Below are 23,173 nucleotides of genomic sequence, written 5' to 3'. Positions count from 1 at the left end.
ACCTTTTATTTACTCCAAATAATAAAGAAATTATTGTCTCCACCAATTATAATAATAACTTCAAAATAGATTCCATTACTGGGAATTTTATATGTCTATATAAATATCCCGACATTACAAAAGAACAATCTACTACATCTTATCATTCAACAACTACCCATTTGTACACACACACACACAAAAAAAAAAAAAAAAAAAATATGTCCAGTTTGTACGATCAATGGCTAGCAAATGATGACACCAGCGATTTTAAATACTCTGTAGAAAATTCGTGCAGCAGCGTTTTCCTCCCAACTATAACACCCGATGGCCAATATGTCATGACTGGTAAGAAGGAAGGGTTTCCTTTGCATGTTTCTCCTTCGTTTGCATTTATGCTTGGATGCGTGGAAATACGTACCCATACAGATATCCATCTATATGTACATGTATATGCACATGCATATGTACATGCATATGTACATGCATATGTACATGAATAAACACATGCACGCTTGATTATCTCTGCACCCTTGTCCGTGGCGTTACGTCCAGCATGCAGGTGCCACGCGTACACCATAAATATGAGACGGTCCTGAATGACAATTTAAATTGAAATAAATAAATGTTAATCTGTAGCGTATATATAGTGACACAACATGTGTTTTATTATTATTATTTTTTATTTATTTTTTTTTTTATTACTTTATTATTTTATGTTACTATTTCGTTATTTTACTTTTTTTGCACGTTGAGCACTACTTTTTTTCCCCCCCCTTTCCCCATGTTCTTGCTCCAACACATGTACTTGGTTAGGTGTCATGATCACGTCCATTTTCTACGCATTTAAATGTGTGTAGCATAATTTCCCGTTTCCATATTTCCCATTTACCCTTCTAAATATATTACACAATATATTTTCTTCTTGCATATTCAGGTTGCATTGACAATGGAATTCACATTTGGCGTGAAAATGGAAAATTCCTGACAACACTATATGGCCATGAAGGTTCACAAAAAGACTGTATTTTTTTTTTTTTTTTTTTTTTTTTTTTTTTTCCTTCGTTTCTTCCTTTTTCGTGTGTTCAAATTCACTGCAGAGGGGCTAGACAAAAATACAAACAAATGACCGATAAGTATATCTTTAGTGGGGCAAAAATAAGAGTGACAATAGTGACAATAGTGACAATAGCGACAATAGTGACGCTGAACCGAATAATTCAAACGCCCCTTTTCCTTTGCCTTAGAGATTATAGATACAGAACATTTCATACCTCTTTCAATTTCAGGCCCCCCCTATAATGTGTGCTTCAACCCCAAATGCTCAATCTTGGCATCAAGTACGAATTTATTCATGCATCGACCAATATGTGCTTTTACATATATATATACGCATATATACACATATATATATACACATATATACATACGTCTTTGCAAGTGTGCACAAGTACGCATTTTTTAAGAACCTTTAGAGATTAATTTCAGAGGATATAGATTCTTTCTTTTTTCTGCGCAAGATCACAATGATAATTTTAATTTTTTTTTTTTTTTTTTTTTTTTTTTTTTTTTTATGTAGGTTGTTTAAATATAGCATTGTGGCAGCCATCAGTATAATTCTTATATTTCTGTCGAGGTTCGTGTTCGATAAAGATTCTTATACCTCTCTCTTCACTAATAATTAAGAGGGGAAAATTACGATGAGATAATGTATAAAACACTTCATTTCTAAATTTTTGCCATAGGAGTTACTACCTTTTTTTTTACGCATAAATAAATCGTCAGAACTTGCTAAGCAAGGGTTTTTGCACACATGTGTATATCTCACTTAAATGTCTTTTTAATGAGACTTTGGTAATCAGTTTTTACTGATTTACAACATGCTTATTGTATTGTATTGTGCTGTATTTTTTTTTTTCCCCCACTGAGCACACAACTATGATATGCCACTGTTTTAAGGATGACTGGCACATCCATTTGATATTAAAAATAATTTTACGTTTAAAAGTTACTTACAAGAACTTTCAAAAAAAGAAAAAAAATTTAAATAAATATCAAATTTGAATGAAACAAAAAAAAAAAAAAAAAAAGAAAAAGAAAAAAAGAAATGATTTTTATATACCTTATTATGCTTCTGCTTTGTGGTGCTTCTATTTTATTATTTTGTCCAAAGTTGTGTGTATAACGTACGTTACTTTGTTCACTTTTTTTTTTTTTTTTTTTTTTTCTTCTCTCTTCTTTTTTTTCACCATTAAGTGATCATTTTCAGATGACTATTTAAATATTTGCTATGTATTTGTTGAATGGTTATTTATTCAATCATAAGAGTTCATGAACCATTCACTTCATTATGCTGTTAGCACATTTTGTTATTTTCTGGAACGCAGCTTGCAATGTTATCGTTTCTGCTTCTGCTTCTGCTTCCGACTTTCCTTCTGGTGGTGCTGTTTTTTTTTTTTTTTTCCCCTCTTTGTTCCCTCGAGCGTGCTGAGCATCATTTTGTTTGGAACTCTGCTTCGTCATTTTTCGCTACCCTGAAAAAATGGTTACTCCTTTCAGCGTTTCATTTTCTTCATCTCTGCACATTTATGGGAATCGACATCTTCACGAGACACCCCCCCCACTTGAGTAATCGTTTATTAACCAGTGTATGAATGCCTCTGCTTTTTTATGGCATAATGGATCTTTTTTTACCTTATGGAGCATATCAGTAATTTCCTGACTAGCCAAGTGGGTATCAAAGTTAAACATGCAGTTATTTACCTGTTGGTAAATGGAATAATTGGATTGTTCAATACACTCATGTACCTTGTGTAGAAACAACTCTTTATCACTGTTGAGCAGGAAGTGTGCTTGATCATTTTCAATTATATCTTTCGTGTACTCATCTTGTAAATAGAAAATATTTTTTATGTATAAAAAAATTAAAGACATATAATGACAACTTGGTGTCCACTGGTTTAAAATGTTTCCTAAATTTAATTTCCCAGTTTTTGGATTTATTAAAGGATGAAAGACGGGGGATAGGAAAAATACTTCTGGAATTGAATGTGGGTGATTTTCCCCTAATTTTATTTGGACCTTAAATTTTCCATTTTTATAAACAGTACTGTATAAAATGATAAACACATCCCAAATTAATAAATTATCATGTTGTGGGAGGCAATAAAATCCCCTTGGAATTTCATTCACTAGAAATGAATATTCAGTAAGAATAGAATACTTATGTACATTTTTATGTATTTCACTTAGATATCCATCTATAATATCTTGTTCTAATGTGGATTGGGATAATAACTCTGGATTTAATGGTATAATTGTTCTTCCTAATCTCTGTTCAACAAGTATATATTCCTTTTCGTTGAAAATGACACTATCCACCCCTTCCATAATTTCTATATCGTCCTGGATCGTCTCGTTAATCTGATAACACCCAGAGTTTCCATTCTCCATATCTTCTATTGTATCCAAATTGTCAGTGTTACCTGAACTGTTCATTTTTTTTTCTATTGTATCCATGTTCTCTTCAATTCCCCCATTGTCATTATCACCCTTTGGTTTTACCCTTTCATAATTTCCTTTCCCTTCCTTGTAACTGAGATTTAATTCTTCTTCATCTTCCTTTTTCTTCAACATATGACAATCTTCATCTTCTGCGTACTTTGGAAAATACGCAAGTGTTTTTCCAATCAGTAACTTACTAACTCCCTCTTCTTCTGGAACCCTTTCATTATCATACCACATGGTCTTTTAATTGTATTATTCCTGTCGAAAATCCCTGAATGTAAGTTCATCAAAAAGGAAATACTCCTACTTGTGGTTGTGCGAAAAGGTATCTGCACATATAACATATGTGTAATATACGTACATGCATAATGTAATATTTGTGTATTTATATTACACTATGCATGTGTTTTTCTTTTAATTTATTTTTTCCAAATTTTCAAAAAAATTGTTTTAACACTTGTGCATCATGCAGGTGGGAAACGAAAAAAAAAAAATAAAAATAAAAAACTAAAAAAAAAAAATAAAAATAAAAAACTAAAAAAAAAAAATAAAAATAAAAAACTAAAAAAAAAAAAAAAAAAAAATCATCACCCACTTGTAGACCATTCCCTGTGTGCCATTTTTTTATGCATATTTTTGCATCTTTTTTAATGTGTAAATGCAGAATTTTTCAAAAGTAGTAATAAAATGGTTCTCCTTAGGTGGACAATGCTTCACTAAAATTATGCACATTTAGGGAAATGGATCATTATTCGCAAAAATAGTCTCTCTTATTATTAATGTGGGGGTAATAACAAATTTGTTTATTTGAAATAGCTACACAAATGATATGGACACGCATATTCGCAAGGGGAAAAAAAAAAAAATAAAAATAATAACATGGAAATACTGTTCATGCGAATGTTTTTTTTTTTTTTTTTTTTTTTTTTTTTTTGTTTCTTCCTTTGTTCATCATATATTAATGATAACTCCCGATTAGATTAACAAGAACATAAAGAAAATTCACGAATTATATATATCATCTCCAAGAGATTACAAGATAAAAATATATATAATTCCCACAGAACATAATGAAACTACTAATTTAAAAAAAAAAAAGAAAAAGAAAAAAAAACTCATCGGTTTTCATAATATTCCTTTCTTTAATTAGTTACTCCCAAATTCTCATTAAAAACATGAAATAATAAACGAACAATTTTGCTACTAGTATTTTCTTCACGAAATATTGTAAAGTGGTATTTAAACACATACATAAGGAGATAAGTTAATATCATTATATGATACGGAAAAATTGGAAAAAAATGACGAAAAAGCAAAATCCATACGCACTCCTGGATAAGATTTTCCCCCTTTGTCGTCACTTTTCTTCCTCTGCCACTATAAAAGTCCAGCTTCATATATGAAGGGAAACAAAATATACCCTCTTGCACCAGTTTGATACCACACACATGAGGTAAAAGGGTCACATTGGTTACTTCTCCCTTTCGCATATTGACTCTCTTTCTGTACATATATGTATACTTTTCAAAAAAACTACACTTCCAAATAAAAATACAAAAATGGTGTACTATACACAACATCATCCTGCACACTCTATATACTTACAAATACTTATTGTAATAATATAAGACATACGTAGAAAAAACCTCTTTCGTTTTTTTATTCTTTTTATACCTTTTTGAAATACTACGATTAAAAAAAAAAAAAAACAAAAAAAGATGCTCACACACATACTTTTACCACCTATATAACCCGTCCTCACTATTTCCTTCGTTAATACCAGATATGTACTATATATGTTCGAAAAAAATAAAAAAAAATTGTGCTTTACTAACACATCTTTATTTATTTATTTATTTATTTATTTATTTATTTGTTTATTTTATTTTCTCTTTAAATCTACATGGTGTACACTTCTTTACATTTACCTTATTCAATTTTGTTAGTTTTTTTTCAGTTCATCTTCTTGTTACACAACATTTTGCATAATTTATAAATTTATACAAAATGGTGCTAAAAAAAAAAAAAAAAAAAGAACTCCCCTCAAAGTATTGTACAAAAGATATAAATAAATATATATTGCATATACTCATTCATTTTTTATGTTATACATTAAAAATATTTGTCTCAGCGCATATATGCATATATATTTTCGTATTAAATTACTAGAATAATATTATTTTTTCATTTGTTCATAAAAAGGCATATCTATTTAAACTCATTTTTTTCTTTTTTTTTTTTTTTTGGCTTTGCATGCTTGTGTTTCTTTTCTTTCAATCTCCTAATGCATTCATTTGTTTAAGTCTTTTTCAAAAAAAAAAAATAGTATATATATATATATATATATATATATATATATATATATATACTATTTTATCTTTTTTATATGTATAATTTACACTGCACGAGAAAATAATTTAATATAACATCCATAGGGTGTAAAAATAAAAAATATAAAAAAAGGGGAAATGGAAAAAAAATAATTCGTTACACCTATATATAGTTTATCTATATGCGCATAATATTATAAATTCATATTCCTACATATATCCATGCACACAAACTATATTTTCATATGCGTAAAATTTTCCGTTTCTGCATGTATAATACATCGTTCTATTCTGTATTCCAGAATTTTAAAATATTTCTTCATCCGTATATGCAAAAATATCTACATATATATGTACATAAATATATTATATTTCATTTTCTTCAAAAAAATAGCAATAAAATATTTTTGTCCAATTCATGCACAATCTTGCTTCGTGGTATGTATTGTAACCTTTTTCATAAACTTGTTATGTGACATACCAAATCCCCTATAACTCTCACTTTATCTTTAAATTTGATTCTATTTCAATTTTAAATGTTTCATAGTTGATTATTCTCTTCATTAATTTTAGGAATTAAATGAATTATGGTGTTTTGTTACAATTCAATACGTTTCGTTTTTTATATATATATCTCAGCTACATGCAAAATGCAATATGTACATTTTTTTTTTTTTTTTTTTTTTTTTTGTTATTTATCTGGTTCATTCATTCGTCATCTCCATTTATTCCTAATAACACTGTCACTTTTGGTAGTACTGTGCTATACGTAATTATGTTCCTCGCCTATTATCATATATATCGCTATTCTACTATTTTTTGGTTTTTTTTTTCTGTTTTTTTATTATGTACATTATATACATATATATATATATATATATTATGCGTACTATAACTTTATAAAAATAAGTATAGAAAAAAAAAACAATGTGTCGTAAAACTTAAGCGCCATGTATACGTATATGGTCCCCTGCGCATATACCTTCTCGTATTAAAAAGTCTTTAACGTTATTTCTTTTGTCACCTTGAAGTTGAATAATTGAACCATGCTCATTATCTTCTATGATTGTTCCATTACAGTTAAATTCCTAAAAAAAAAGTGTTTATATATGATTATGGGAAATATGCTTTTGTTTGGTACATTTCTTATATATACAACAAAAATGTAATTTATTTTCCCAAAAAATGCGTCTTCTTTTCGTTTGTAACATTTTTCATTTCTGATGCACTCGTTTCTAGGACTTTTAAACAATACATTTATTGCGTGTACGCTATTTGTTCATTTTTTTTATATTCTTTTTTTTATTCTTATATTTTACCTTTTTTAAGGCTCGGACCATTTTTTTCAAATCATATGTTTTTCCTAATCCTTGCACTGTAGTAACACTTTTTCTACCATTTCTTTGTTGATTTCTTATATCTGTTGAAATTAATGTAAAAGTCAATCATAAAAAATTAATTATGGTATTTGTTCTATTGAGATGTAACATAAATATGCATATGTAAAAAACACGTGTATATATAGAGAGAGCAACAGTGAAAGCGCAATAAAATCATCGGTGTTTGTCAATATGCATACATACGATGTTGCGCTACTTTATAAACTCATTATAATGTAAACGAAAATAAGATTTTAATTAAGATAAAAATATTCTCATGCAAGTGTACAGCGTTAAAAAACTAAAATCATAAAAAAAATTGTACCACGAGACACCATTATTTTGTGCAAGCAAAAATATAATAGCCTCACAACTCTTGCATAATTTTTTCATGCACGCGTGATAAAAAAAAAAAAAAAAAAAAAAAAAAAAAAAAAAAAAAAGCATATGACGGGGTGGGTGGTGGGTATATATTAACAAATGTTCATAATTTTTATGCATAATTTTTTTTCTCAAGAAAAAGAAAAAAACTTGTGGTTCCTTGTTCCATTACTCCTCCTTTTTAACTTTATTAGAGTTAAAAACAGTGCAGAAACATGGATAATGAATAAAAAATGTCATAATATATACGGTGACCATATATGGACACATATGCTACAAGTATATATATATGCATTACTTATATATATAAAAAATATATATAATTGCGATCATCATAAAAAAACTTAAAAACTTACGTATTAAATTCGTCGCGTTGGATTTACCATTCCCCTTATCGACAATATTTTCATTTGTGAAGGGGTCATTAATACCAAGATTCTGAATAGCGAGGTTCATCAAGCTTTATATAACGAGTATAATTGAATATTGGGGGGGGGGGGGGAAGGAAGTTTAAAATTATAAAATTTTAACAATGTAAAAAAAACATAAATCACGTGTGGACTGTGTTTTCTTACAGATATTATTTATCTATGTATAAAATATATATGCCTGTAAAATTTCTTTATTGATTTAAAAAAATGAGCGTAGGATAGAAAAAAAAAAAAAAACTTATGGCATGTGGGATGGGGTATAAATTTACTTTATTTGTTCATATAATATAATTGTACCCAAATGGATTTATATATCATGTATAATGGAATATTCTTATTTCTTTCTTTTTTTTTTTTTTTTTTTGTTAACGTAAAAGGTATAGGTACCATATATAAAGGCTTCTTTTTGTTAACGCAATTATATGTATATATAATTATTGCAAAATAGAGTATATGGGGCTAGTAAAATTTTTACAAATGAAAATGTTTCGAATTTAAAAAAACAGAAAAAGAAAAAAAAAAATTTTTTTTTCAAATAAATATTCGTACATGTGAAATTATCTATAAATTTTTTTGTTAAATGTTTTTTTAATGATAAATAAATGCATTTTACTTTAAACGAAATTTGAAGGAAGGGTCGAACGAAATTTTGAACGAAAATTTGAACGAAAATTTGAACGAAAATTTGAACGAAAATTTAAATGAAAATTTAAGCGAAATGTTGAACAAAATTTTGAACGAAATTTTAAAATGAACTTTTAATGAAAACTTTTATCTGAGATTTGTATAACTTGTCATTTTATGATTTTTTAATACGTGCATTTTTTTTTTTTTTTTTTTTTTTTCTTAACCGTTAATGTGAATAATTAAAGCTGAATTCGCATGCTCGATGGTCGACAAAAAAAAAAAAAAATTGCAATTTTGCGGTTAAAGTTGGGCTAATTTGGCAATATGATGACCATTTATAGCAATATATAATATATATACAATATAAATATATACAAAATTATATATATTTACTTATATATATACGTCACTTATGCATTATATTTATATGTAATTTTTATGCAATTATTTATGCAATTATTTATGCAGTTATTTATGCAATTATTTATGCAATTACTTATGCAATTACTTATGTATATATTTATAATTAACTTTATTTATATATATATGCCTACGTATATTATTTACCTTTATATTTTTTTTTCTGCGATGCACGGGCAATGGTCGGCGAAAGTGCTTGTCAGATAATTGTATTGTTGATAAGTACAAAAATGTTCAGCAGTAAAATGTGGAAAAAGCGGGTCACATGGAGAGGAGGGGCACAGTTTGATTTATAAAATCGATTTTTTTCATTTCATGTGCTTATGAGACTGACTCATTGTGGTCGCTCTTTAGTGCAAAAATTTGCATATCTAATTTTAAGCACACACACAAAGTATATATAAAGGTGCATATTCGCTCCGACGTGTATTATGTTTTATCTGCACATATATATACATATGCGATTTCTTTTCATGCACACACATGATACATATATATATATAAATATTTGTACTTTTACATAAACATTTACACGCACTGCGTTGTGCAGTTAAGGCTTGATGTACGTACAGGCCGCGCGTACAGATGAGCACCTGCATTTCACACGCACTTTGCACACAAAATGATAGGGAAAAAAAAAACAAAAATTTAAGCTTTTTTTTATTTTTACTTTTATATTTGCAAAGGTATTTTTTAAAAAATTTAGAAACCTTTCGCAAAAAAAGAGTACACGATGTAAACACAACGAGTGAAATATGGTTTAATATATTTTTTCATTTTTGTAAAAATGTACATTCAGCTATTTCATAAAAAAAAAAAAAAAAAAAAAAAAAAAAGAGGCTTTTTACCCCATTCAGTCAGTCATTTATTATCCCAAATTAAGGCAATATTTTAAGAATTTAAGAAAAAATATTTACAAGTCATGTAAAAATTGAACGTGGCAAATATGTACATATGTGTGTATCTATATATTGCCAGTTTTACAGCTCTTCAAAAAAAAAAAAAAAAAAAAAAAAAAAAAAGTAAAAATATGTGACCATTTTGTATAATTTATAAATATTTATGTAATCGAATACCTTGTAACATGTATTAGGCTAAAAAATCGAGTGAACTTTAAAACATGGATTGAAAAGCTACACGAATAAACCATTTAAGAAATTTCAACAAGTGCGTGACGCATAGGATTTTTTTTTTTTTTTTTTTTCTTTTTGATAAAAGACTACGTGATGATTTTTCACACATGTTATATTTAACAACCCTCACCCATAAAAGTTATTCTGATTCCTTTGCACGTTCGTACCCTTTGCTTATATGCCGGTTCAGAACAAAACACAGAAAAATAAATACGTCCAACTGTCGGATAATGGAAAAATAAAAATTCCCTCCCACCCCCAATACACATATGCCTCGTTCGCTCAATTTATTGGATACTAACCCCATTTTAGTAGGAAACAAAATCTGATGTCTTATTTTATATATTTACATATATTTTTTTTTTTTTTTAAATGTAAAAGTACCTCAACACACGTTGTTCTAAGGTGCTATTCGATGTTTAAAAGAACCAAAAAGGAGGATGGTATCCAAATATGTATATTCACCTTATGCATTATGAAAGGTTTACTTTGTTGTAATATAATAACCCCGGTGTTTTTGTTCCCTCACATCAAGGGAAAAAAAAAAAAAAGAGAGAGAAGGCCCATGTAAGTTTTCAATAGGGGGCACAAGCTCCATAATACGTGTTACTCCAAGTTTTTTCGAAATTGTTGATTTTCATAAAAACGAAGACAAATTTGAAAAAAAAAGAAAAAATATATATATTATAATGATAATAAAATTAAAGAAATCTTTGTTTTTTTTTAATTTTATATTTCCCACACGTATCTATTAAAAATAATGTGTATGCTTCCTTTTCAGTTTTTAATTGGGAAAAGAAAAGAAAATATGTAAATGTTCTTATCGTCTTTTATGCATTAGCACAATTGAAGAAAAACATGTAAGAATATTTTTTTTTTTTCACCCTGTCTTTATCTTGAAATTTTATAACCGATAGGAACAGTGTAGGTTAAAGAACTAATCATGCATTCTTTCAGCAATTATCACGTCTTAAAGTTTTTTTTTTTTTTTTCCTTTTCTTTCTTAGTAATGTTGTTGGTTAAATAAAAAGGTCTTTTACTTGTTTCCTTTTTCGTTGCTCTTTTTTAACAACCTTAAGATATTACAAATGTGTGCAGCATGTATAAACTGTCCATACGAAGTTTATTACATGTCTATTTGAAACCTAGGGAAGGCGAGTGAACCTGCATGTGCACTGATTCACATCCATGGAATTCATACAAAAATATACATATCACAATAGGGAAAAGGAAAAAATGTCATTCTGATAAATTCATATATAAGCTAAAATCACAGTTGCAAAACAACACTACATGGAAAAAAGAAAAAAGAAAAGTTGAAGGTCAATATGTACACAATAAACATAATTCATTAAAAAAAAAAAGTGCAAAACGTTCTTGTGACAAATGACACAGCTTGGTTCAAAAATGGGGAAATGAAGGGGAAAAAAAAAAAAAAAAAAAAAAAAAAAAAATTGGTAAAATCTATGCTTTCCATTTAAATTTTTTTTTTATGTTAAACATCATACTTTAGGGAAAATATCGACAAAATAAAATTCTGCAATTTTTTTTTTTTTTTTGAATATATCAAATTGATATGCATGCACATCTTCTTATTGTTGTATTTTTTTTAAATCATAAAATGAGCAAAGTACAAATTTTATTCACAAAAGAATTATACGACGAGGCATAGCTTTGTTATGCTTAAATATGAAACAAGTTATGAGTTCTTTTTTAATAGGCGTTTTTTAACTCAAGCATTATTGATAATAAAGTGTATATATATGCATATATATTTATATATGTATATATATAATTTTTTTTTTTTTTCTTTCTTTTTCTTTCCTTGTGCCTTTCTCTTTCTTTTCTTGCCTCATCCACCTGCCATCGGCTTTACAACTTACATCCAGAATTTTTATAGCGCGTAAAAGTATTCACAAACAGTTTTAAAATGAGATTTTGGTTTTGTAAAAAGAAAAACAGCTCCGAATACATCGATAATAAAAAAAAGAACAATGTAAGTCTTGCTTAGTTCGCCGTGTTTATTTTTCCTTCCCGATCTCTGTATTCTGTTTTTTCCATTGGTTATAATAATCAAAGTTGCATTCATTCCTCAATAAAATCATGTATTTTTATCTCATCCATTATTTTTTATTAAGGACGAAATATACAAAGCTATTTTGAAAAACAGAGAAGCAATAGATGCTCTCGAAAAAAAGCAGGTGCAAGTGGAGAAGAAAATTAAGGTAAAAATAAAAAGGATACAAAAAAAAAAAAAAAAAAAAAAAAAAAAAAAAAAAAAAACTATTTATGTCAGCTCAGAATCCTAAACCATCATATATTTTAACACACAATTATAAATCTAAAAAGTCAGGTATTCATAACAACATAATGATCCCTTTTTTTTTAGCAACTGGAAATTGAAGCAAAGCAAAAAGTAGAACAAAACCAAATGAACAATGCAAAAATTTTGCTAAAGAGAAAAAAATTATATGAACAGGAAATAGAAAACATTTTAAATAATCGATTAACCCTGGAAGACAACATGATAAACTTAGAGAATATGCATTTACATAAAATTGCAGTTAATGCATTGTCTTATGCAGCTAATACTCATAAAAAACTGAACAACGAAATGTATGTATTCGAATGCATAATCAAATACAACTGTTTCTTTTTGAGCTCTTGCTTGTTATAGCATGCTTATTTTGAGTCTTATTCCAAACGGGCATCTGTATCCACAAGAAGAGATATATGAGTGTAGACATACTGTCATGTCGAATATCTAAGTCAGGACAAACTAAACCATTATATTGAAAATAAAGAAAAACACTACATTTTCTTAGAGATAAACATATATGAGGAAAAAAAAAAAAAAAAATAATAATAAATAAATAAATAAATGAATAAATAAATAAATAAAAAAAAAAAAAAAACAATAATCATGTAACAAACAAAGAAATTGTTTTTTTTTCTTAAAATTTCAAAAACGTTCCATCATGTGAGGTCTTATATTCATACTATGAATAGTGGTCGATATTAGCTTTATAGAAAATGTAAATAACATTTCCTGCTATATTTTTCTTTTCTTCTTCTTAAAAATACAGAAATACGCAAAAGGTAGAAAAGATAATAGACACAATTCAAGAAAATAAGGATATCCAGGAGGAGATAAATCAAGCCTTGAGTTTTAATCTCTTAAACAATGTCGACGATGTAATTAACAATTCGTACATTTTTACTCAGCTGATGGTTTCATATTGTTCCATGCGATTAGACATGACTTCTTGCGGTTACATTTGTCATCTTCCGATTCTATGGGTCCCCACATGACCTTAAATCACCCCCTCTCCACTCTAAATATCACACATAAATACATGCACACACACAATAGGATGTTTTTTTTTATGTCTAATAGTAACGTATATATACATTTTACGCACCATACTAACGGATTTCAATAATTGTTACTTCCACAGGACGAAATTGATAAGGAGCTTAATTTACTCAAGGAACAGACCATGGAGGAAAAACTTAGTAATTTCTACTTAATGCGTCCTTTACTATTTTAAAATATGTTTTTTATTTTTACCTATTTATTTGAAATCGATTTAACTTTTTTGTGCTTATCTAAACATTTTTTTTTTTTTTTTTTTTTTTTTTTTTTTTTCTCTCAGCTGCCAAAGTTAACAAAATACCAGAACTCCCACAAGGTATACAGATTGCAATTTATTATTCATTCTAGATCACATTTTTTTTCGATAAGCGTAGACATATTGATGGTCATATAAACCTATCCTTATTAACTTTATTTCTTTCAGATACTAAAACTGTACATGTGAAATCTACCGAAAAAACATTCTCTAAGATCACTGAAGAGGTACAAAAAATGAATTATACCATTTTTCGATTAAAATTATAAGCATTCTTTGTATATATTGTAATTATTTCCCTTTTACAAAAATGTATACTCCCCCATTCCATCAACCTCTTTCACACTCTCTGCTCTGTTCTCTGTTCTCTTTTTTTTTTTTTTTTTTTTTGCATCGTTCGCAGTCCGATGACGAAGAATTGAAGGAACTAATTGGAGAAATGACATGAGGAAAAAAATGTAAAGAAGAGAAAAATAAGATAAAAAGTAGAACAGCAAACATAGCGCAAGACACAATCTGGACATTCACGCATTCACTTATTTTCTTTTCATTTCAACATGTTAATAATGTGTTCAAATGAGACAAAAAACTTTTCACACATAATAATTTTTCTCGTTCGCGCACGTTTCACTCGAATTTTATTTTCAACAAACAGTTAGGTAATTTATCAATTTTAATTCAGACAATATTTTTCCCCATTCACGCATGTGCCCCCATATTGCGTTTACATGCATGTACATATTTCTAAGTATGTATATATATAGGTATGTGTGTGTGTGTGTGTATGTGTTCGCGTATGAACAGGCCCCTGGTTGTTTATTTTTTTATTTTTTTTTGTTTTGTTTAAGTTTTTCATTTCATATGTGCTAATCTAAGCTTTCTTTTTCTTTTTTTTATTTTTACGCATTCCATCTCAACACCATTTTCACCCCTCACATATGCAGTCTCTTTTCTATACGACTCAACTCTAACAGCTATAAAATAATAAATGATTCATTTGTCCTGCATATTATTTATTTTTTTTTTTTTTTAATTTTTTCGTGCAGTTTTCCATAATGAGGGTTATATGAAAAAAAACGAATAAACATTCAAAATGTAAAAAAAAATTGGGCATACGAAATTGGTTGTGTGTGTTCATGGAATTTGCAATGGTGGTGTAGTAACCTTGACAGATTTGGGCTACTCTGGGTCTAACACTTCCTTTAGCATGTTTACAAAAAAGTGAAAAAAAAAAAAAAAAAAAATGAGGTATAAAATTACTGTACAATTTTGTTTACTATAGCACTAAATCGATGTGATTAGTTCTGAAAGGCTTTGAACCAATATATTCCCTTTTTTATAATATGTAATTTGGAAAAATAACAACTGGTGGGGCTGAGAAATGAAGTCTACTTCAATGAAGTATGCTGGAGAAAAATTCACAATTGTACATCATACATTTGTCTTTGGATTTGTCTTCTAAAGTCCTTGCATTCATACTTTATGTGATGCATGAGATCGATAACATAATTCAGTATATGTTTAATCATTGCTATTTAATTTTCTTTAAAATGGTAATGTAATATTTTAGTTTTCTTATAATCATGATTTTTAAAGAATTTATTGTACTTAGTTACCATTCTTTCTACTTTTTTTTTTTTTTTTTGTGCATATATTTATCCCTTTTTCAATTTGTTTATTTATATTATTGTTTTTTTTTGTTTCCTTTTGCAACCTTATTTATATTTCTATATAATAAATTCAATATTTTTTTTTTACTTCCCCTAATAATATTTTGGTATTCTAATAAGACATTTAAAATTTATTGATCTATGTAATTGTTTCTATTTATCCATTTTACCATTTTATTTTCATCGAATATTTTAAAATTAGGTATGGTCACATCCTTTACCAGATTTATTCTTATAGCACCATGCTAGAATTTTCTTTTCTCTTTTTTATTTTTTATTTTTTATTTTTTTTTTTTTTCTCTCTCTTTGCATATCCGTTGTCCCTGTACCACTTTGTACCAACAAAAGTTCCCTTTTCGGCAGAACACACACTTGATGAATTCCTTCTTGTGAACAAGCAGACTAATCATAATTTGTACAATTCTTTTTAATCACTCATGTTTAATTTTTCCGAATTTTTTTTTTTATTTTTTTCCTCATTTTAATGTACCTATTTTTAAGCAATTTTTACACTATATTCTCCCTTGTTGGTATAACACCAGTTGAAGTACAAATGAATAACACAACTGTTTTGTTTTTGTTTTTTTTTTTTAAATGACGTATATCTTTTGAAACCACAATTGTTTACAATAATGCAAAATTAAGAAATTCAAATTTTTCATTTACCCAAAACCGGGGAAAATATATTGACAATGGAAAAAAAATGTAGAATAAACCTAAAAATACTACAGCAAGCATCGAACGTTGGAGGAGGAGTAAACTTATGATAATAGAAGATTGAATATATATGTCTTTAATATTACATTAGGCAATAGATTATGTGTCCCCTGTCTAGCTATTTTTCCCTTTCCCCTCTCATCCCCTACTTTCTAACTCTATATTCAACATATCTGAACAAAATAATTATCAAAATGCTAAAAATTAGTGAATTCCATGTTTGCAATTTTTATATATCATAAATTCGAAAATGTTATACACGCTAGAATTATTTTCACGCAAATGACAAAAAAAAAAAAAAGAAGAAGAAAAAAAAAAAAATCCATGAACGATAAGTCCTAGCATGGGAATAAATTTTTGGTAATTTATTTTATTTTATTTTTTTTTTTTTTTTACCATTTAACTACTTAACTGTTTGAATATGTAACCCTGCATTAGAGTCACAAAATTTTGTCACATTACAATCTTCGCAACAACTAGTTCCGGATGCACTGATTTGTTAGTAAGGCTTTCTGTCATGGTGAATATTAATAAGAAGGTAGATATTAGGATTAGCTTATTATTTTTACCCCGTAGTTTTTGCTACATTTGAAATGAACTAATTAAAAATAATACATAAAAAAAAAAGAACATACACATGTATGTAAAGGAAGAAAGAGGACATCTATGGAACTTGGTAATCAGTTGTGGGAAAGAAAAATATTAACTTACCATATGAATATATGAAAAGAAAAAAAAAAAAAAAAAAAAAGTGAACTTCAAAAAATTCTAACTTATTTTTTTTTTGCATGCAATTTTATTCAAAATAATGGTGTTATAATATCCACGTTAAATTTCACGTTTTCCTAAATACAGAATAAGGATAGTGAAATTATAATAGAAATTTCTTTAAGTATCCATAAATTACGAATTCTTTCCAGAACAATTTCTGAAAATCCCTTTTGCGAAAAAAGGTAGAACTCACAAATTTTCATGTTATCTACGAGTTCTTCGCAATCAATTATATTTCGCATAGAAACGGGAATCATAAAACCTCTAAATCCATCTGTCTTTATTTCGTAAAAGAAAATCTACACATTTTTTTTATTTATTTTTTTTTTTAAAAAAAGAAGCAGCATAATGCATAAATACAGTTAATTTTTAATGCAAAGTGGAATAAGAGAAAATGTACACATGTATATCTACATAAAAAATGTATAATGAAAAGTTGTTACAAATATTAGTTAGCCAAAATATTACACAAAACAGAGTGAAAAAAAAAAAAAAAAAAAAAAAAAAAAAAAAAAAAAAAAAAAAAAAAAAAAAAAAAAAAAAAAAAAAAAAAAAAAAAAAAAAAAAAAAAAAAAAAAAAAAGTCTCACACTTTATATGCATATGCGAAGAAAAAATATGAACGTTCAGCATAAAAATATAATTAACTTAGCAGTTGTAAGCTTAACTTATTTTTTCTTCCTTTTTTGCATGCTTGTCATGAGAATAATTGTTTTTCCACTATAGTCTTTTTTTTTTCTTTTTTTTTTTTTTCTTTTTCTTTTGTGTAAACTAAAAATGGCTAGCAGGCGCTGGTTTTTCGCCATTTTTTGTCGATGTTAATATTGTGTTACAAAGGTGAGAAAAAAAAAAAAAAAAAAGACCAAAACATCATAACAAGTAAAACATAAAAAAATAAAGTAATAATAAAATAAGAAAAAAGAAAAATAAAAAAAAAATTAAAAAAATAATAAGAACATAAAATAATAACAAAATAAAATAATAAAAAATAAATTCGTATACATTTATATAAACATAAATAAACCCACTTATTACAAGCAAACCTAACGAATATACGCCCACATTTACTATCGTCTATTCTACCTTTTACACAAATATAGTTGTCTAACCAAAACTCTTAAGCTAAAAAGCAGTTTTCAACTTTTACTAACATATCCTGTTACTATCCGTTTTTTTTTTTTTTTTTTTTGCCAAAAAATTCTACTTGTAGTACCAAGACAGCGCAGTTTGTTTTCTTTATCATCTCTGCATTTTATTGTATTAGGCGTACAATTTTTAGCTCTTTCGATAGAGCAAAAGATTTAAGTATAATTCCCTTGCAATATATAGGTAAAAATGGGACACAAGAAATTTGAGGACTATTACATAACCAAGGATAACATCAAGGAATTGTTAAATTCACCATATATAGTTTATGAAAATCTGGATTATTCGGATAGTTCTATCTTAGATGCGCAACCTTCTCGGACAGATAAACTTCTATATCGAATTGAGTATTTAAGGGTAAATCTTGAGAGTTTAAGAAGGGAAATATTTTTTACATCCTTCATGTGAATCATTATTCATTATACATTTACATTTTTTGCAATAAGTGCGTTTTAATCCGTAGGTAAGGAATGAAAAGGACATGTATATTTATACTTGCCCTCTATTCCCCCTCCTTAGGTTTGCATTATGATTCGTTCTATGTCTTTTCGTGTTTATGTTTATGTTTATATATATATATTTTTTTTTTTTCTCCCATGTTGTCAACTTCTCAGGATGGAACAGCGATATACTACAAACGGACACTTGGCGATTTTAAGAAGTTTTTCTGTTGCTTTTAAGTTAGCATAGTCAAGGGTTAATTGGCTGGTTTTACCAATTTGTCTATTTGTATTGCTTTAGTCCACTATGTAGAGCTTGAACTTTGCATTTTGGTCTTTGCATTTTGGGCTTTACATTTCAAACTTTATTTTTTAGAAGTCTGTATTTTTTCTGCTTTTATTACTGTGCCTTAAAGTTTATATTTTTTCCCCTTTTATTTATACTTTGAAGTTCATATTTTTCCCTTTTGATAAACTTTCAAACGGTGAAGTATCTTCGAGGGTTACAGGAATAGTAAATCACATGGAATTTTCCTCATTTCATGGCCACTTCAAATAATTTTTTTTTTTTTCTTTTTTTTTCAATAATTATTGTAAATTTTTTCATTATATCTTTTGTCTTAATTATTTGATGAATCTCTTCTTCTAACACATTTTTCCACTTTTGACGTTGTGAAAAAATGTTCACTTGTGTTGAAAAAAAAACATTTCATCCTTTTCATATACAGGTGTGTATGTATGAATACATGTTTACATAACTATACACACTCGTGTGTATATAACCCACTTATCTTTCTTTTTTTTTTTTTTTTTTTCGTATATCTTTTTTTTTTTCTATTAAACTTAAGATACCCACCTATGTAATACTAAACGTAAATATAAAAATGAAGCTCCATGACAATATTTATATATAACTATGGGAACATAATCCATGGTGAAAAAATAAAAAAGAAAATTATATTCATTGCCCCTTAACATTTCTCATTCGGTTCTGCAAATATATAAATTGCATTTTCCTTCCAGCGTTTTTTTTTTTTTTTTTTTTTTTTCTTTTTAGCCCTCATCACTTGATCACATCTCCATTTACAATTTCATCGGATTACCATTTCGTTCGCCTCTTTTCGTTTTCCACCAATTCGACGACACACAAAAGTGGCCTGCGTTTTATTTAAAATTGCTTCATCATATGAAGTTGTTCCAAATTTTTTGTGAATCTATTTTTGTTTATTTCGAATTAATGCTCTATATAGCACTTCTGGGAAAACACACATATACCTATCCAGACAAGTAGAATAGATTAAAAAGGGAGCAAAAAAAAAAAAAAAAAAAAGTTACATTAGCACAACAATGAACATATGTGTATATGCATAATTGTAGAGTAATTTGACATATGAAAAAAAAAAAAAATAAATAAAATGACCAAAAAAAATGGAGAAGTTAATAGAATAAAGCAAAATATACATTTGGTCCCGAAAATTTTGTGTACATTTGGTCCCGAAAATTTTGTAAACATTTGGTCCCGAAATTTTTGTATACATTTGTTCCCGATATTTTTGTATACATTTGTGTTCCAAAATTTTTTTTTTTTTTTCACCTTATCCTATAAGCATATATTAAAATATAACAAGAGAAAATATATGGATAATCCTACAGTAAATGATGTAATAAGACATAAGAAAAAACTAACTTTCAGGCTTCTTTTGTTCCTATTTTCACATAAATAGTCAAGTAAAAAAATGATACTTATAAATGCAGATATGTGAAATATAAAGAGCAAATAGGGAATATATTTTCTTTTTAGGATCGAATTGTAGGGTTCTAATTCGATCTTTACATTGGAAGCAGTAACCATTTTACTTCTATATTTGTTAAATGGGTAAGTCACAATTAGATTTGTTATATTTTTTTTCTCGATATCTGTATCGTTCAGTTCAAAACATCATTAGCACTCTTGATATTACGTGTTACATATTATTCATCCCTTTTGAAAATGTAGTAGTGGAGTTTCTTCGTTTTTTAAAAATGAAAAGTGTAACCTGGGGGATTATGGATATGGGGTGCAAAAATTATTGCAGTTCCTACCTTTTTCTTGATATCCAAAACTTCGATGTTACTACTTTTCTGGTTTGTCCAATGGCTAAGCAGATCGTCTCACAGGTGGCATACATATGTCTCCATGTATGTATAGAAACACACACACACGTGTATATATATATATATATATATATATACCTGATCGTTCGAAATACTATTGAACTTACGAGTGGAAGTAGAAATGTTACTACTCGTGCATTTAACCCTTAGCGCAATTGTAACTGTTCCATATGGCTTATGTACATATATGCTGATTAACGGACTTTAGTTTCATTTTTCTTCTAAAAATATAACAGTTGTGTAATCTGTTTTTGTACAAGTTTACGATTCAGGAATGTAGTGTACTGTTTTTGCATGAGCTGGGGGAATAGAGGAGGGATTCCAATTTGTAATATTAGTCAATACTAATATACTTACAATATTTTCTACGCCTTTCAATGTAACTGGGAATGGGAGAAAAGTGAAATCTCCCTCCTTTAAAAAAAAAAAAAAATTCCTAAAATGTAATAAAACGTAACGACAAGCAGATATCTATGTACACCCCCAAATGATATCAGTGGAATATGTAGCGCGATATGTTTTTCCTTTTTAAAATTTCTACCCCTTATTTTTTCTCATGCAATTTGAAAGTTCACTTATTTGATTGCACGTCAGCTCATTTAATGTTCATCACAAAAAAGGGGGAAAAAATAGGGCGAAAAAAATGGGGGGGAAAAAATAGGGCGAAAAAAATGGGGGGGAAAAAATAGGGCGAAAAAAATGGGGGGGAAAAAATAGGGCGAAAAAAATGGGGCGGAAAAAATAGGGCGAAAAAATAGGGCTGAAAAAATGGAGTGGAAAAAAAGAATGGGAAAAAAAAGTTAAACCTGCACAAAACTCCATCACCAACGTCCGTGGGTAGCTGCTAAATTTTGCACAAATTCACCTTGCATATACTATGTACCTGTGATTAGTTCGTCTTTGCGTTGAACTAGCAAAGCGCGAGCAATTCCCCCACTTTGAATATTTCCCAAACGAGGAAACATAAACAGGGAAATGTAAACGAAGAAAAGTAAACGGGAAAATATGAACGAAGAGAATTTAACATATATATACATTTTTATTTGCATGCATTTTCAGCCGAGCACGAGGAGTTCCACATCTGCATAACCCCACTCCACCCCCCAAAAAAAAAAAAAAAAATAAAACAAAATAAAAATGACAGTGACAATGACAATGATGATGAAGAAAGGAAAGGCAGAAACAGATTTAGAAGAGACAAATATATACAACAGCGGTTCCTACCGATACTTCTGCTGTTTGCTCACTTAAATTATTTCGAGGTTTTGAAATTATCATCTTTTTGTCATAGAAACCTGTACACTGTGATATATAAGTTGCGATTATTTTAGTTTCATTTTTGAATGATTTATTATTTATATGTGGCACATATTATGATATTTATACAAATTGACGAAACATAGTATGAACAGGAAAAAGAGGAATAGTAGTTATAGCACCCCGCATGATTACATGAATAAAGAATATGGAGAAGGAGAAGGAGGAGGAGACATCACATCCAGACACATATACCTAAATAATAAAGAGAAGAATGAAAACGACACAAAAGAGAATAGGGGCCCAGAAAATTTCGATAATTTTGGAAGAAAAATATGGGATAAAGATTATTTTAAAAAAAAAGCAGAAGAAAAAACAACAAACGAAGAAGATGAACTAATATTGAAACTACTGCCAGATTTAAACAAAAAGAAAAACATTCCTCCACCTCTTCCACCATCTGAAAGGAAATTGTTAGAAGAAAGAAAAGAAATTCTTTCACTTGATAAAAATTTAGGAAAAGTACAAATAATAACACAAAAGACGACAAAAGAAGAACAAGGAGGATATTATTGTAAAATATGTGATTGTGTATTGAAAGATTCTCAAACTTATTTGGATCATATAAATGGAAAAAATCATAACAGGATGCTTGGGTATAGTATGAAGGTAAAAAAAGTTACACTTAACGATGTTGTAAATAAACTCAATATTCTCCGTGATGCCAAAAGGAAGAAGAGTTATGAAAATGATGACCACATTGACATTGATCCTGAAGCGCGAGCAAAAAAAAAATTATTAGATTTGCAACAACAGGATGAAATGAAGATGCAGAAACGGAAGGAAAAGAAATTCCTTAAGAAATTGGAAAAGCAAAGAAAAATTCAGGAACAGGCAGGACAACAGCCGGGACAGACATCCACTTCAATAGGAGCAGAAGACCAACATGATGATGAAACTATGCAGATAAAGGAATTAGGATTACCAACATCCTTTGTATGATATTTCATTTAACTAACACTGTTTTAGGGATCTTTATATGCCTCCCACAGTTTTGGCCAAAATAGGTGCAGTAACATGTGCAGTGAAATGTGGGTAAATTTTTTTGGAACCAAATTTGGACCGCGTTGATGAAATTTTGTTCGTAGCTTTTCCACCTCTATTTGCTCATCGAATGAAATAATGCACCAGTGCTGTAAT

The 23,173-nt window shown here is 28.2% G+C and overlaps 7 protein-coding genes across 7 annotated transcripts in view; 4 read left to right on the top strand and 3 right to left on the bottom strand.

Moving 5' to 3' along the window:
* PGO_146000 (hypothetical protein, conserved) overlaps nt 1-1,596 on the top strand; it is a gene marked incomplete at both ends in the record, with an annotated part of 2,245 nt that extends 649 nt beyond the window's left edge. The window contains 4 exons of the mRNA XM_028690590.1: nt 1-327; nt 917-988; nt 1,269-1,319; nt 1,559-1,596. The exon at nt 1-327 is cut by the window's left edge and continues 649 nt beyond it. Coding sequence (XP_028546391.1) covers nt 1-327; nt 917-988; nt 1,269-1,319; nt 1,559-1,596 — 488 coding nt within the window. The remainder of the gene's footprint in view (nt 328-916; nt 989-1,268; nt 1,320-1,558) is intronic.
* Nucleotides 1,597-2,583: 987 nt separating this feature from the next.
* PGO_145990 (ubiquitin-conjugating enzyme E2) lies at nt 2,584-3,723 on the bottom strand (the record flags this gene model as incomplete). Its single annotated transcript, XM_028690589.1, has 1 exon — nt 2,584-3,723. One exon carries the CDS (start codon nt 3,721-3,723, stop codon nt 2,584-2,586), a length of 1,140 nt encoding a protein of 379 aa, XP_028546390.1.
* A 3,034-nt stretch (nt 3,724-6,757) lies between these two features.
* On the bottom strand, nt 6,758-8,032 carry PGO_145980 (translation initiation factor SUI1; the record flags this gene model as incomplete). The annotated part of the gene is made up of 3 exons (XM_028690588.1): nt 6,758-6,904; nt 7,136-7,236; nt 7,933-8,032. 3 exons carry the CDS (start codon nt 8,030-8,032, stop codon nt 6,758-6,760), a joined length of 348 nt encoding a protein of 115 aa, XP_028546389.1.
* Nucleotides 8,033-12,117: 4,085 nt separating this feature from the next.
* On the top strand, nt 12,118-14,267 carry PGO_145970 (vacuolar-sorting protein SNF7; the record flags this gene model as incomplete). The annotated part of the gene is made up of 8 exons (XM_028690587.1): nt 12,118-12,183; nt 12,326-12,412; nt 12,577-12,803; nt 13,274-13,382; nt 13,646-13,703; nt 13,844-13,879; nt 13,988-14,046; nt 14,223-14,267. The coding sequence occupies 8 exons, from the start codon at nt 12,118-12,120 to the stop codon at nt 14,265-14,267; spliced, it is 687 nt and encodes a 228-aa protein (XP_028546388.1).
* A 4,044-nt stretch (nt 14,268-18,311) lies between these two features.
* On the top strand, nt 18,312-18,802 carry PGO_145960 (hypothetical protein, conserved; the record flags this gene model as incomplete). Its single annotated transcript, XM_028690586.1, has 2 exons — nt 18,312-18,479; nt 18,737-18,802. 2 exons carry the CDS (start codon nt 18,312-18,314, stop codon nt 18,800-18,802), a joined length of 234 nt encoding a protein of 77 aa, XP_028546387.1.
* A 1,360-nt stretch (nt 18,803-20,162) lies between these two features.
* On the bottom strand, nt 20,163-20,414 carry PGO_145950 (hypothetical protein; the record flags this gene model as incomplete). The annotated part of the gene is made up of 1 exon (XM_028690585.1): nt 20,163-20,414. One exon carries the CDS (start codon nt 20,412-20,414, stop codon nt 20,163-20,165), a length of 252 nt encoding a protein of 83 aa, XP_028546386.1.
* Nucleotides 20,415-22,120: 1,706 nt separating this feature from the next.
* PGO_145940 (hypothetical protein, conserved) lies at nt 22,121-22,975 on the top strand (the record flags this gene model as incomplete). The annotated part of the gene is made up of 1 exon (XM_028690584.1): nt 22,121-22,975. One exon carries the CDS (start codon nt 22,121-22,123, stop codon nt 22,973-22,975), a length of 855 nt encoding a protein of 284 aa, XP_028546385.1.
* Nucleotides 22,976-23,173: the final 198 nt, after the last annotated feature.

Source organism: Plasmodium gonderi (assembly GCF_002157705.1).
Source record: "Plasmodium gonderi DNA, contig: Chr14, whole genome shotgun sequence".
NCBI lineage: Eukaryota > Apicomplexa > Aconoidasida > Haemosporida > Plasmodiidae > Plasmodium > Plasmodium gonderi.
This window is presented reverse-complemented; position numbering and strand designations above follow the sequence as displayed.